Source organism: Heterodontus francisci, chromosome 31 (genome assembly GCF_036365525.1).
Source record: "Heterodontus francisci isolate sHetFra1 chromosome 31, sHetFra1.hap1, whole genome shotgun sequence".
NCBI classification, from domain to species: domain Eukaryota; kingdom Metazoa; phylum Chordata; class Chondrichthyes; order Heterodontiformes; family Heterodontidae; genus Heterodontus; species Heterodontus francisci.
The window spans coordinates 41,777,647-41,793,450 of record NC_090401.1 but is presented as its reverse complement, the minus strand read 5'-3'; the positions used below and the strand labels follow the sequence as shown (position 1 = coordinate 41,793,450).

Genomic DNA, 15,804 nt, shown 5'->3' with positions numbered 1-15,804 from the left:
TAATCAGTTGATTTTTAGACTGAACTGCTGGAGCCATGGTGTTATGGAAACAAATTGCAATAATTAAGTTTTATGAATTGATCTCCAAAAATCATTTGCAGAATTCCATGCAAAGCTATTACTAAAACTTAGTGTTAGGAATGTTAAATAAATATAGATATGGATGAGAAAGTGGATGAATAGTAGGATTGAAGGGGCTATTTCTGATTTTGATGGAGGCAGGTACTGAGTGGAGTGTCCTGGGGAATCTGTGTTCACTTCTAATTTACATAATTGTAAATCAAGTTCAGTGCAAACAAAGCCAGGAGGGAATGTTGAATATGTGGAGGCATTTCGAGCACTACAGAATAGGTTGTCAAATATCTAAATTGGACAAGAAGGAATACGTTGTGTTGTGAAAGGCAAATTTTTGAAGTATTCACATTGAAGGTATTTGAGAGTTGGGGCGGGTAGCCACAAAAAGTGAGGCCAATACATGGACTTCAGCGAGAAATAACTAGGAGGATGGTAGAGCTGGTATTTACAGGTACGAGATGAAATGGGCTGAAGGGCTACCTTGGTTAGGTTCTTTATTGTGAATAGATTCGATGTGTTCAATCACTGTGAAGCAGCAATCAACAAAACATGCATAATATAAATTATATATTTTTACTGTATCCCTAGTCAAACCAAACCTTGAATGCTGTACCCAGTCCAGTTATGGAGACACAAGGGGAACATTCAAGCTCTGAAAGCAGTTCAGAACAAGATTGCTCCCACGCATCAGAGGATTAAGTTATGGGGAGGATGTGAGAAATATGGGCATTTCAACTTTGAAGGAGGGCAACCTTGTAGAGGTATATGCTAGTAAACTACTTCAGACTTGAAAGGAGGACAAGGTTCAAGATGGCACAGGGTAATATGGGACAGATGGCAATGCTTTTTCAGATCAGCAAATAGAATGGACTTTAGGGCATAGTAGTGGAAGTAACAAAAGAGTGGAATCATTTCAGGATCATTGGATGGGACTGTGTGCTGGATGGAGAGCCAAATAGCTTATCTGTTGTCAGGCAAGGGAGGAGATAGCAAGGGCTGACACAAATTTTCTCTGACCACAGGAGAGGTACCAGAGGATTGGAGGACGGTGAATATGGTACCATTGTTCAAGAAGGGTAGCAGGGATAAACCAGGTAATGGCAGGCTGGTGAGTCTAACATCAGTGGTAGGGAAACTAATGGAAAAAATTCTGAGGGACAGGATTAATCTCCACTTGGAGAGGCAGGGATTAATCAGGGATAGTCAGCATAGCTTTGTCAGAGGGAGATCGTGTCTAACTTGATTGAATTTTTTGAGGCTGTGACTAGATGTGTAGATGAGGGTAAAGCAGTTGATGTAGTATACATGGACTTCAGTAAGGCTTTTGATAAGGTCCCGCATGGGAGATTGGTTAAGAAGGTAAGAGCCCAGGAGATCCAGGGCAATTTGGCAAATTGGATCCAAAATTAGCTTAGTGGCAGGAGGCAGAGGCTAATAGTCGAGGGTTGTTTTTGCGAGTGGAAGCCTGTGACCAGTGGTGTACCACAGGGATCAGTGCTGGGACCCTTGCTGTCTGTAGTGTACATTAATGATTTAGACGTGAATATAGGAGGTATCAGTAAGTTCACAGATGACATGAAAATTGGTGGTGTCATAAATAGTGTGGAGGAAAGCCTTAGATTGCAGGATGATATAGATGGGTGGAGCAGTGGCAAATGGAATTTAATCCTGAAGTGCAAGGTGATGCATTTTGGGAGGAATAACAAGGCGAGGGAATATACAATGGATGGTAGGACCCTAGGAAGTGCAGAGGGTCAGAAGGACCTTGGTGTACTTGTCCATAGATCACTGAAGGCAGCACAGGTAGATAAGGTGGTTAAGAAGGCACATGGGATACTTGCCTTTATTAGCAGAGGCATAGAATATAAGAGCAGGGAGGTTATGATGGAGCTGTATAAAATGCTAGTTAGGCCACAGCTGGAGTACTGTGTACAGTCTGGGCACCACACTATAGGATGATTGAGGTGTACAAAATTATGAGGGGCATTGATAGATTAGATAGGAAGAATCTTTTTCCCTTAGTGGAGGGGTCAATAACCAGGGGGCATAAATTTAAGATAAGGGGCAGGAGGTTTAGAGGGGATTTGAGGAAAAAAAATTTCACTGAGGGTGGTTGGAATCTGGAATGCACTGTCTGAAGAGGTGGTAGAGGCAGGAACCCTCAACATTTAAGAAGTATTTAGATGAGCACTTGAAATGCCATAGCATACAAGGCTACGGGCCAAGTGCTGGAAAATGGGATTAGAATAGTTAGGTGCTTGATGGCTGGTACAGACATGATGGGCCTGTTTCTGTGCTGTATAACTCTGACTCTATTTATTATTGTGATTCAACCAGGAAAAATGAATGTGCCTTAACTTCAGTGGTGACTTGTGTTTTGGGGTTTCTTTGTCTCTTGCACTACAATGAATCATAGAATGCCAACATTTTTAATACACAATCATTTTTCCATTGTGCCTATGTCAGTTCATGAAAAAGCTATCCACTTAGTTCCATTTCCCTGCCCATTCCTATATTTCTTCAAATAATGTCCATTTCCCTTAAAGTTGTTGTGGATTCTCACTTTATTGTAGAGTACTCCATATGCTACCAACTATTTATATCAAACAAAAATTCTTCTAACCACTGTTATTTTGGTGATCATCATGTATGTATGCTATCTAGTTACTGAATCACTAACCAGTGGAATTAGTTTTTCCTGCTTTACCTTATTAAAGCCCCCTCAATTTTGAACATCTCTCAGATCTCCTCTTGGTCTTCCTTGCTCGAATAAAAAGTGTCTGTTTCTATAGTGTCTCCTCCTAACTAAAGCCTCACCCCTGATATTAACTTGGTGAATTCCTTTTTCTAAACTCTCTGCCTGTCCTTGCCATTTTTTTTAAAAGGCACTCAAAACTGGCCACAGGGGTTGAACCAATGATTTGCATAGGGGTTAGTATTGCCTCTTTTTGTGTTCTATACCTCTATTTATAAATGTGCCCAAAAGTACTTTTTAATGGTTAACAACTTGTCCTTCCACTTCTATATACTTCCATATCTGAACCACTGGGTCTGATCTTTTAAAGTTTATCGTGCAGCATATGGCTTGTTCTTATTCATTACTATCCCTCCCCCAAATGTATCAACTTGCATTTATCTGTATTACATTTCATCTAACATCTTTCTAGCTAAACTGTCTCCTTAAGATTGCTTACAGCCCTCTTAGTTAACCTTGCTCCATACTTTTGCGTTGCTGCTAATAAGGGATGGCCCATTTAAGACCGAGATGAGGAGAAATTTTTTGAGGTCCGTGAGTCTTTAAAATTCTCTTCCTCAAAAGGTGGTGGAAGCAGAGTATTTGAATAGATTTAGGGCAGAGGTAGATAGAATTTTGATTAGCAAGTGGGTGGAAGGTTATCGGGGGTAGGTGGAAATGTGGAGTATTCAGTTCAACCATGAACTTATTGAATGGTGGAGCAGGCTCGAGGGACCGAGTGGCGTACTCCTCCTAATTCATATGTTCGTATGTACATATCGTGAAGTTGCAAATAGTCTGGTTCAATCTGAGATCATGTTCAGGGAGGGAATTGATGCACAGTTTGTGGCAGAAGTTCCAGATGGTGGCATGTTGTAGCTGGAAGTAATTGCAGCTCATCCATGACTGCATGTCAGTCAAACAGTCCTACGACACAAGCGTGGAGGGATGGAGAGATGTGGTGGAGTAGTAGAGCTGGGTATTATCAGTGGGCCTGTGTTACCTGATCCCCATGTTTTTGGATCATTTTTGCCAAGGAACAGCATGTAGACAAGGGAAGGATTATACTTGCAGGGTGGTGGGGGCGGCAAGGGTCTGGAATAGATTTTGAACAGATTTCCTCTCCAGATATATTCAGTTGGTATAGCCTGTTGAAAAACAGAACAGGCTACACTATCAATCTTGGTTTTAAAAGTATACTGCTGAAATAGTTGCAAAATTAAAATATTTGAATATGTTCACATTAGTCAGTACTGCCTGTCATGCCTTTACGAATATAAAGTGTAGGTTTGTTTCCTGTCCATTTAAGCTCGTAATTGTGTTGAGAGCTGAACAAATGAGAATTTGGTGATTCACTAAACGTTAGTGAGACTGCAGAGATGCATTTTGAATGCATAAATGACATTTTATATATTTATTCTTCCACCTGCCCTGACTAGTTCAATTTTATGTAAGTCAGATTTTATCTGTGCACCTGGGCAGTGAGAAGTGGGAGGGTGTTTGGTTGGGAGATATCATGAAAAGCCCACTTCTATTACCGACCATCCACATACATTTTGACAGAAATCATTGACTAGGGATGAGTAAGATCTGCCCACGTGGTTCACCTCCCTACCCTCGGCGTAGGCCCTGGCTGCTTAGTTCCCTTCTCTACCCCACAAGCAAAGAGACCAATTGTTGCAAACTCTCCTTTTCCATTGACTAAGATTCACCTTGCCATTTTGTTTGTCTCAGTTCCACGTTTGCTTGCAAATGCATCAACTTAGCATTTTATAATGTTGATTGAGCAGCTTTCTCTAAGAAGCCACACCCACCCCCACCCCACCTGCTATATGAGAGTATTAAATGCACAAATCAAATAACCATTTGGATGACTCAGGTCAGTTTTCTGCAGCTTTGGTCACTCATTGACGTCAGTCTTAGGGAAGGGAGGGGAGGCGGTGTCAGCAGCGCCTGCGTAGACCCCGGGAACAAGATCTCAACCGCCATTTGGTTTCGAGGAGCGGATCGTCTGTGAGATAGAGAGGGCGAGAAAGTGAAAGCGAGCTCGATAGTCGGTCCTTTGGGCTTCAATAGTCGCCGCTAACGGGCCAGGTTCGCTTCGCGGGGAAGGGGAAAAAAACAAGGTGGCCATGGATAAGAACGAGCTGGTGCAGAAAGCCAAGCTGTCGGAGCAGGCGGAGCGGTACGAGGACATGGCGGCCGCGATGAAGGCGGTCACCGAGTGGGGCGAGGAGCTGTCAAACGAGGAGCGGAACCTGCTCTCGGTCGCCTACAAGAACGTGGTGGGGGCCCGCCGCTCGGCGTGGAGGGTCATCTCCAGCATCGAGCAGAAAACCAGCGAGGGCGGCGGCAGCAGCGAGAAGAAGCTGCATATGGTGAAGGAGTACCGGGAGAAGGTGGAGGCTGAGCTCAGGGAGATCTGCAATGATGTGTTGGTAAGGGAGAGGAAGGGAAGGGAGGGGGTGCGAATTTGCAAGTCACATTCAATTTAACAACAACTGCAGTCCCTTCAGTTTGTGTCTGCATCGTTTTGAAAATGGAAAGGGGCGATGAGCTGCAGCATCCCTGTCACTGACATGCCCCCAGGCCGTTGGAAACCTGGTTATAACTATCTGCTGCTTTAAAGCGGCTCCTCTCCATCATCATCATCATCTCTGTATCAGACATGAGTAACCTGTAGAAAATGGAGGAGGACTACCTTTCTTCTGCATTGAGCTGCGGGTATCGGGCGGGGTGGGCGGTTATAAATGCCAACGTACACCATGCAAAAACGTCCTCGCTCAGCGTCCTATGTGTTCACTTCAGCCTGAACGCGAGGAATGATCTATTCCTAAAAAGAAATAAAATTCAGATTCAGTAACCGCCACTCAGCCTGATTTGTTAATTGGCAAGTTATGACATTTCATTCATTTAGAGTGAAACGTTAATATTTGAAAATGAACGATTGTATTTTTAATATGAAACTATTTAAGCGGTGTAACCGGGTGTTTTTTTTTTAATGAAGCTACAATTTTGCCTCTGCGTTTTTATCAGATTTATAAGCGTGGGAACATTGTGGAGGCTGAGCTTTCGGATCGAGGAAACTGCCATTAATTCAGCAACTTGACAATTGTTTTACGTGGGAAAGAGCACCACGCTTCCTTAGCAAAGTGGAAATAGTGGCATTAACAGTGCTTGATGGTACTGGAATGATGAGCAATTTGAACATCTTTTTACAAATCCCACAGCCCCCGCCCCGATACTGACTATCAAAGCATGTCGGTGACATGTTCCGAGATCACTGTAGCTGCTCGCCACATTTGAAGCGTGCCAGAGGGTGAATTGCTAATTCGGTTTAAAAAAAAATCAATTTTTATAGGGAAATGCATAGGGAAAAACACTTAAGCACCTTCCCAATTACCGACTGAGATTAGAAATTTACCGTACTGTAATTAATCAGTAACATTTTATTCTTATTGCATACACGCAATTGATTGTGCATTATATGGGTCTCCAACGAAACTGGCATGTATTTTTTGTTCCAGTAATATACCATTTGAATAGCCAAGACCATTCATGAGAAAATTTCGGTCTCTTGTCAGGTTTTTAGTCATTCAAACTTTAAGATTATATAGTGAAAAATGCTGTGTTGTTCGACTGAAAGCAAAATGATTGCCTCATATCCTATCTACATTTGCACAGTTTTCTAATTTGTATTAAAGCATAAACTTCTATTTAACTAGTTAGTCACACATTTAAACTTAATATGAGAATTAAAACTAAATACTAGTATTTCTCATTGATTGTATTTGTAGTAAGCAAGACTTTCAGTCTTTGTGAATATTTTATTAGAATACTGTATGCAAGATTTGGGGGTATAAAGGACTATCTATTTAAAAAAAAATAATTTACACCAGCTAATTGTAGCAGGAACAACAACTACTTGCACTGACTTAGCCAAGTTTAGGATTAGATCCAAGTTGGAAGGGGAGTAGAGATGGAGCCAAAAATGCTGTTGAGATGCTAGGATTTATAGAAGAATTTTGAAGGTGGGGAAAGATGTAGCAATTCAGAGGTGATTTGAGGGGGAAGATCCAGAGTTGGGGGATTATATGGGGGAAGAATCTGCCACTGATGGTAATGCAGACACAGTGGTGGAACAATATAGAACAGCTTTGGTTAAAAAAAAAATGAGGCTGTAGGAAGGATTCTTGGGGATTGGAAAGTTGCAAACATAAGGAGGGGTGAATTATGCTAGAGAGATTCAAGACGAAGATGTGCATTTTGAAGTTGATGAGATCCGGAGCTAGAGTTGGGTTGATTTTAGTAGGATTTTGATTGGTATAGAATGCAGGTAGCAAGGTGGGGGGTTGGATTTGGAAATGTGATTTCAAAGATGTGGAAGAGACTTTCAGCACCAATGGGGTGAGTTCAGGACAGTTAGTAAGGACATCTGAAATCCTGTGCTAATGAGATGACTGTCATTCCTTACTGTAAAATATATACCACAGAGATGCACAGAAATTGGTTCACTTGTGATTAAGATGGGGCATTAGATAATTGGTAACCCCGATAATATATATATGTGTGTCAAATTGTGGATCGTACTTTAATTTAGAATAGTTCAACATTTCTGTTGTACAACTAAAAATCATTTCAGTATCTTATCATTTTGTAAAGCTAGTTTTAAAAAATATGATTAAACAAGATGAAATTCTTTCAACTGGAATTCTGCTCAAACACTATACACTTGAAAATTTAGTAGGTCTGAACACTTTGCTAATCTGGTTAGAATGTTCTTGGATTTGACTCTCTTAACCTACCTTTTCTCATTAGTGTTTAACTGCAGCTTCATAAATAACTAGTATTTCAATCAAGTGCTCCTTGTTCATATGAGTGAATGTTGACGAGTTGTAGTACTGTGGGGGCATTCCAATCATGCTAGATCTTGTCCTCACCCAATACACGCTGTCACAGATTTTCTGGCAAGGGACATCCGATAGTGATCAGAAGTGAACACTTTGGCTGACACTCCTTCACCAACCAGAGACATTGAGGCCAATTGTAGCACTCCTGCTGCTGTCCAGGCTGAAATTAGTTGTCTACAAAAACTAGGGACTTAACCTGGCACCTTCCTAGCTAATTTCCCAACAGGTTGTATAGGTATAGTTATCAGTTAGAACATGTACTTAAGAAATAGGATCAGGTGTAGGCCATTCGGCCCCACCATCCAATAAATCATGGCTGATCTGCCCCAGACCTCAACTCCTCTTTCATGCCAGCTCCTCATAGCACTCAACTCCCTGATATTTCAAAAATCTATCTACCTCCTGTTTGGATACTTTCAGTGATCTAGCCTCCACAACTCTCTCGGGTAGAGAATTCCAGACATTCACTACTCTCTCAGAGAAGAAATTCCTTTGCATCTCAGTTTTAAATGAGTATCCCCTTATTCTGTAACTATGTCCCCTAGTTTGAGATTCCCCCACTAGTGGAAACATCCTCTCAACATCTATCCTGTCAAGCCCCTTCAGAATCTTGTACATTTCAATAAGATCACCCTTTATTCTTCTAAACTCTAATGAATAAAAGCCTAACCTGTTTAGTTGTTCTTGTTAAGTCAACCCCTTCGTCCCAGGAATCAGCCTAGTGAATGTCTTTTGAACTGCCTCCAATGCCAGTATATCCTTTCTTAAGTACGGGGACCAAAACTATACACAGTACTCCAGGTGCGGCCTCACCAACACCCTGTACAGTTGTAACAAGACTTCCCTATTTTTAAACTCCAACTCCCTAGCAATAAAGGCCAAAATTCCCCTTACCTTCTTAATTACTTGCTGCACCTGCATGCTAACTTTTTATGTTTCATTCACAAGAACACCGAGATCCCTCTGTGCTGCACTTTTTTGGAGTCTCTCTCCATTTAAATAATAGTCTGCCTTTTGATTCTTCCTACCAAAGTGCATGACCTCACACTTTCCTACATTAAACTCCATCTGCCAAGTTTTTGCCCACTCACTCAACCAATCTCTACCCCCTTGCAGATTCCTTATATCCTCATCACAACATGCCCTCCCACCTATTTTTCTATCGTCAGTAAATATGGATATATTAAACTCTGGCCCCTCCTCCAAGTCATTAATATAGATAGTTGTACCTGGAAGTTGATTCCAAGTGTAGAAATAATACTTAAATAGGCTGTAACTGACACCCTCGTAGGGATGAATTTGAGATGTTTGGTCTCTGCAAATAATGTAGATTCCAGAAATATTGTTTTGTCCCCCTTTTGAATTATTTCTCCACTTTGTGTCTCCTTCAGCCATATTTTATTCCTGGTCGAGAGGTGGGCAGATAACCCATTCTCGGGCTTCTTCGGTGCTTCTTTGTAATTCACCAGTAGTCTGCAAGAGAGGCCTAAAATCCACTGATTTTAAATTTTATTTAAAAATTGTTTAATTGGAAGTAACCAACATCATCTTTGTCCCTACTATCAGACTCCAGATTTACAACTTTTGCATCTTTCTGGCTCTCCGGAGTTATAGATTAGCATACCACAGTGAATAATTAACACAGACCCTGTACTAGGGTCTTTTTTGAGCTAGTACTCCAGAGTGCCAGTTTTGTACATTTAGGATATGTCGTTTTTTTTATTAGAATTAGAACATTACAGCGCAGTACAGGCCCTTCGGCCCTTGATGTTGCACCGACCTGTGAAACCATCTGACCTACACTATTCCATTTTCATCCATATGTCTATCCAATGACCACTTAAATGCCCTTAAAGTTGGCGAGTCTACTACTGTTGCAGGCAGGGCATTCCACGCCCCTACTACTCTCTGAGTAAAGAAACTACCTCTAATATCTGTCCTATATCTATCTCCCCTCAACTTAAAGCTATGTCCCCTCGTGTTTGCCATCACCATCCGAGGAAAAAGACTCACTATCCACCCTATCTAACCCTCTGATTATCTTATATGTCTCTATTAAGTCACCTCTCCTCCTCCTTCTCTCCAACGAAAACAACCTCAAGTCCCTCAGCCTTTCCTCGTAAGACCTTCCCTCCATACCAGGCAACATCCTAGTAAATCTCCTCTGCACCCTTTCCAAAGCTTCCACATCCTTCCTATAATGCGGTGACCAGAACTGCACGCAATACTCCAGGTGCGGCCTCACCAGAGTTTTGTACAGCTGCAGCATGACCTCGTGGCTCCGAAACTCGATCCCCCTACTAATAAAAGCTAACACACCATATGCCTTCTTAACAGCCCTATTAACCTGGGTAGCAACTTTCAGGGATTTATGTACCTGGACACCAAGATCTCTCTGCTCATCTACACTACCAAGAATCTTCCCATTAGCCCAGTATTCTGCATTCCTGTTACTCCTTCCAAAGTGAATCACCTCACACTTTTCCGCATTAAACTCCATTTGCCATCTCTCAGCCCAGCTCTGCAGCCTATCTATGTCCCTCTGTACCCTACAACATCCTTCGGCACTATCCACAACTCCACCGACCTTCGTGTCATCCGCAAATTTACTAACCCACCCTTCTACACCCTCATCCAGGTCATTTATAAAAATGACAAACAGCAGTGGCCCCAAAACAGATCCTTGCGGTACACCACTAGTAACTAAACTCCAGGATGAACATTTGCCATCAACCACCACCCTCTGTCTTCTTTCAGCTAGCCAATTTCTGATCCAAAGCTCTAAATCACCTTCAACCCCATACTTCCGTATTTTCTGCAATAGCCTACCGTGGGGAACCTTATCAAACGCCTTACTGAAATCCATATACACCACATCCACTGCTTTACCCTCATCCACCTGTTTGGTCACCTTCTCGAAAAACTCAATAAGGTTTGTGAGGCACGACCTACCCTTCACAAAACCGTGCTGACTATCGCTAATGAACTTATTTGAACTCAGTTGGTCATAATTGCAATAGCTGTTCATTTTGCTGTTTGTTAAAACAAACTCGGACATGCATTTTACTGGCTGTTGAGCTGGCAGGCTTTGGAACAATGTGCTTTTGGAGGCCACAATTGCGGGGGGTGGTGGGGGGCAGAATATGTTCTGCAGGAAATCTCCAGTAGCACTGCGTAAAAGAGCATATACGTATAAATTAGTGTTGCGCTGCTATATATGGCTGACAGTGTATTTTGTTGCTGAAATTCCAAATAATGGGACTACAATACCAAATATCTTTGTCAAATGTCAAATCTCAGCTCTGGACCAGTTATTACCAAAATACTGAACTTTCCTAATTGATGTGTTTAAATGAAATAAGCGGCTTTTTTACAAAAGAAAGAACTTGCAGTGATACAGTATCTTTCACATCCTGAGTCCGTCCCAAAATTCATCACAGCCGTTGAATTGCTTTTTGAAGTGTAATCGCGTATATAGGTAACTACTGCAGCCAATGTGTGCACAGCAAGGTCCCATAGATGACAAGAGATATAAATAAACAGTTTTTTTTATGTCGGCTGAGGAGTAAATGTCAGGCAGGGCACTGGGAGAACTTCCCTGCTCCTCCTCATCTAGTATCATGGAATCTTTTATTTTCACCTGAGAGGGCATATGGGCCTTGCTTTAATACCTTGGCCAAAAGGTGGCACCTTTGACAGTGCAGCACTCCCTCACTACTGCACTGAAGTGTCAGCCTAGATAATGTGCTCAGGCTCTGGAGAGAGTATTTGAACCTATGACTTTCTGACTCAGATGAGAGTATTACCACTGAACCAAGGCTGAGACTTTAATACTATGTATGAGATATCATTTTAAAACTGCCACTTCAGCATCAAGAGAGTACTTTTAAAAGGCACTTGTTATCCTTCCATCAGTTAGCAAATGTCTACAATTTTTAGCTTTTTCTGTTGTGTGTAGGGGCAGTTTTGGTGAGCTTTGAGCTGATCTTGAAATAAGACAGAAATGTAATAAGAACATTATATTTAACTGGGTACTGTTATATTTTTACATGAAGTGAATAATCTTCAAGACAAGGTTATCCTTTACTGTTTAATAAATATTTAGTTGCAATTTACAGATCAATATTTTAAACTATTCAATTTAATACAAATAAAACAGAGACAACAAACATAAGAAATGCAGTACTCAAAATGTGAATTGATCTGTTAATGTTGTTGCGACCAGGTGAGGAAGGGGTCTAGGGCTCCCCTCTTGGCCTTTTCCTGGTTTGGCCGTAACAGGGTTTAAATTTTAAAACATGGTGTGTTTAGCTTCCCCTCAGTGAGTCATTGCTCACTACTCTCTAATTGTAACTGTAAAGGAATCAACCAGACAGGTTTTCTCAGATTTAAACAAGAAAGGTATAAGTTTATTAACCTTAAAACTCTAAATCACTTAAAACTATTAAGAATACGCAACGCAAGTACACTAGCATGCATACGCGATAAACACACACAAATAGATACAGAGGGGGAGAAAGGATTAAAGGGGGGAGGTTTGAAGTAGTAGTTGGAATTCAGTTACTGGCTTTTGGGTCAGACGTAAAGACTTTAATTGAAGTTAAGACTTGCAGTTCTCGGAGCCCAGTGCACACTTTCAAACTTGTTTTGCTGGTACCAGAAGGCTGCAGGGGTCTTTTATCTTGAGGCTTATGTAACTTCTATGGGTCGCTGGAACTTTGTGAGAGAGGGAGAGAGAGAGAGACCTTGCTTCTCCTTGGTCTTTAAAAGCCATCTGTCTCAAAACTTCACAGTGAGCACAATTCATTCAATTCCCGGGTTGGCCAGCAGGTTAGTCATGTGACTAGCTCTTTGTTTGAGACAGCATCACCTGCGAGGTTGATTCTTCAAAGCTCACTCAGTGGCGGGGTGGAAGGCTGGCTCTTACTCAGACAATGTCTTTTGATCATCACTATTGACAAAACCCACCTGGCTAATTGAATCATGGAGCACTCCCATTGTCTCCCTAGGCAACTGTCAGAATGCAAATGTGCAGCCATGTTTACAGCCAATGCTGTGTGGTCTTTTTTAAATAAGTTATGTTCAAGGTCCAGCAACAGTTCAAATAGTGTTCCATATGCCAAAATTAATATGTTTCCATTTGGCAGGTGTGGTTTCCGTCACAATGTTCATATTTAATAGGGAGTAGAGTATTTTTCAGTGGTGGATTTTCTCCCTGCATATAAAATATTTTAACAATGCAGTGTGCCAGTACCTGGAGGTGAAGAAAGCTGCTGTCATGTGGACAATACTTATTTCAAGCCCGCCCATTTCTGTAATGTTAAAGATCCAATGTGCAGCCTATTGCCACGGCAACTGGATTGGTTGGCAGATTACAGCTGTGCACACCCTTTTCCAGTTTTGGCACCAAAGATGTAGAAAACTATAATTTAAAATCATCTGAGTGCAGACAAGGTAAACTGAGATACAGCTCTGTGTTGTCTGCTTCTGCAATAAAGATAACACCTGCTGATTCTTAAATCTCTAATGTTGGAAACATACCCGATCTGCTTAGAAAATGATCACCTACAAGCTTTTCTTTTCCATGCTCAAACAAAAAAAATCAGCATCAGTCCTACGTAAATATGCTAGTACTTTCCAGCTGCTTAACACTCCCAGATAAAGTAGATAATACCAGTTGACTACATAGCATTCACATTTACCCTTTAAACCTTTACTTACTATTTTCTATGCCTATTTGTCTGCCCTTTCAAATAATTATCAGATAATCATAAATGCTTGAAGGCACAATTTAAGATGTCTGTAATTCCAAAGTTTGTTAAAGATGTTGGAATTGCTGTTAGCTTTCTGGGGGTGGGGGAAGAAACCGTCATCTAACACTAGGGAAAGGGAGGCCCTGTTCTTTGAACAATAGAGCAATGCAGAGTTAGGAATTTGAATACCACCCTCAAAAGATGTCAACCTCACTTATGCTTATTAGATTATTTTTGGCAGTTTCCAGATGCTTTGATAAAGTGCCTTGGAACAAGTCCTTGTTGCAAATGCACTTTCCAATAGGTAATTCTGGATAAGACCGTGACCTAGATTGTCCTGCTGTTCTTGCTCATGTATGAAGTATGTTGGTTGAAAAATCAGCAGTGAAGGAATAGGGAGCTATTCTATGGGCATTATATCCTGGCTTTCTAAACCCACTTCACCTGAAGACGACACATTGCACGTGGGGAATCAACACAATGCCACAAAAGATCAACTACGGTAGTTGGTTCAAATGTTCTCAACTTTTTAATGTATTTTTGGCTATAAAAGGCATGGTTTTTGAAGAATAAATGGAACATTATCACATGAATTGGTGTTGCTGCGTGCAAATATTGAACGACCTTCATTTTACAATTCCATCTGACTGCACCTTCTGTTTGCCTAGTTTCAAAATGATATGAGCTATTCTATAAGTGTTTTCATTGCAGCATTGAGAAGTGCATTTAAGGAATTTTTTTTAATGGATACCACTGTAATGTAACATGAAACACCTGTGAGCTTATGACTGTATGTCTTAAAATATTGAACTGTATTAGGTGAGCGAGTTCTATCACAATATGTGCACATTTGGAGTTAGAAATGCATTTGTAGAGAAAGTGGCCAATTTCATTTATCTGCAAGTCATAAATCTAATCAGGATCAAAAATTGTAAACCAGGCCCATATCATCTGAACCTTGAGATTAATTTCTTTTGATATTCCATAGTGTTACATAACTTTTTAAAATGCTTAATTTTCTCGGGTGGTTTTTCCTCAACTTTTTGCTCCTTTTCCTATAAAATTCTAACAGGACTTGACAGGGTAGATGCAGGAAGGATGTTCCCGCTGGTGGGGGAGTCCAGAACAAGGGGTCATACTCTAAGGATATGGGGTAAACCTTTCGGGACTGAGATGAGGAGAAACTACTTCATCCGGAGAGTAGTGAGCCTGTGGAATTCGCTACCACAGAAAGTAGTTGAGGCCAAAACATTGTATGTTTTCAAGAAGGAGTTAGATATAGCTCTTGGGACGAAAGGGATCAAGGGATATGGGGGGAAAGTGGGAACAGGTTACTGAGTTGGATGATCAGCCATAATCATAATGAATGGCGGAGCAGGCTTGAAGGGCCGAATGGACTACTCCTGCTCCTATTTTCTATATTTCCCTTTGCCTGGAGGCTGCTGGGATACAGTTTCACAGGTGGATGCAGCCCTTTGGTACCTCACCCAAATGGTTATTAGTGAGTATGAACACAGATAATAAATGAATAGCAAGCTATTTGACTATTGGAACCATTGCTCACTTTGCTGAAGGAGTCTGAAATAATAAAGGAAAATGCTGGAAACACTCTGCAGGCCAGGCAGCAGCTGTGGAGAAAGGAACAAAAAGGTTAGGTTAATATTTAAAGTCTATGAATTGAGCAAAGGTCATAGACCCAAAATGTTAATTTAACCTTTTTCCTGCCTGCATAGAAGCTGCCTAACCAGCAAAGTGTTTCCAGCTATCAAGTTACTTCTGTTTTTTATTTCAGCATCTGCATTATTTTGCTTTTTGTTTCCAGCAGGGGCTATTGGATTGGGAATGGGACCCAATGTTGATTTATTTTTTTTCTCTGTGTCTCTGCCCCCCCCCCCCCCCCCCCCCAAAAAAAAATAAAACAGGAGCACATATACTTGTACTACCCTAAACCAGCTAACTCAGCAGAGGGCAGCAATCAAGCTTGACACCTTCCTATATAACTCATTATCCCACTGATGGTGCATTCATCTACTGAGTAATAAAGAAATGAAGAAAGAATTTGCTATTATAATAATATGTTGCGTATCCTCAGGATATCACTATGTGCTTCACAGCCAATTAATTATTTTTGAAGTGTATTCATTATTATGTGGACAAATGCAGGAGCCAGTTTGCACACAGCAAGGTTAAACAGTGATATAAATGACCAGTTGTTCTGTTTTGGTGGTGTTGATTGAGAGATAAATGTTGGCTGCTTTATCTGGAGGACACTACTCTTCAAATATTACTACGGAATCCTTACATCCATCCATTTCAATGTTTGTTACAGGAT

The 15,804-nt window shown here is 41.1% G+C and overlaps 1 protein-coding gene across 1 annotated transcript in view; it reads left to right on the top strand.

Annotated features, from left to right (window-relative positions):
* The first annotated feature begins 4,746 nt into the window (after positions 1–4,746).
* Positions 4,747–15,804, top strand: part of LOC137347186 (14-3-3 protein beta/alpha-1-like) — a 35,802-nt gene continuing 24,744 nt past the window's right edge. Inside the window, exon 1 of the mRNA XM_068011381.1 lies at positions 4,747–5,247. Coding sequence (XP_067867482.1) covers positions 4,942–5,247 — 306 coding nt within the window. The 5' untranslated portion in view covers positions 4,747–4,941. The remainder of the gene's footprint in view (positions 5,248–15,804) is intronic.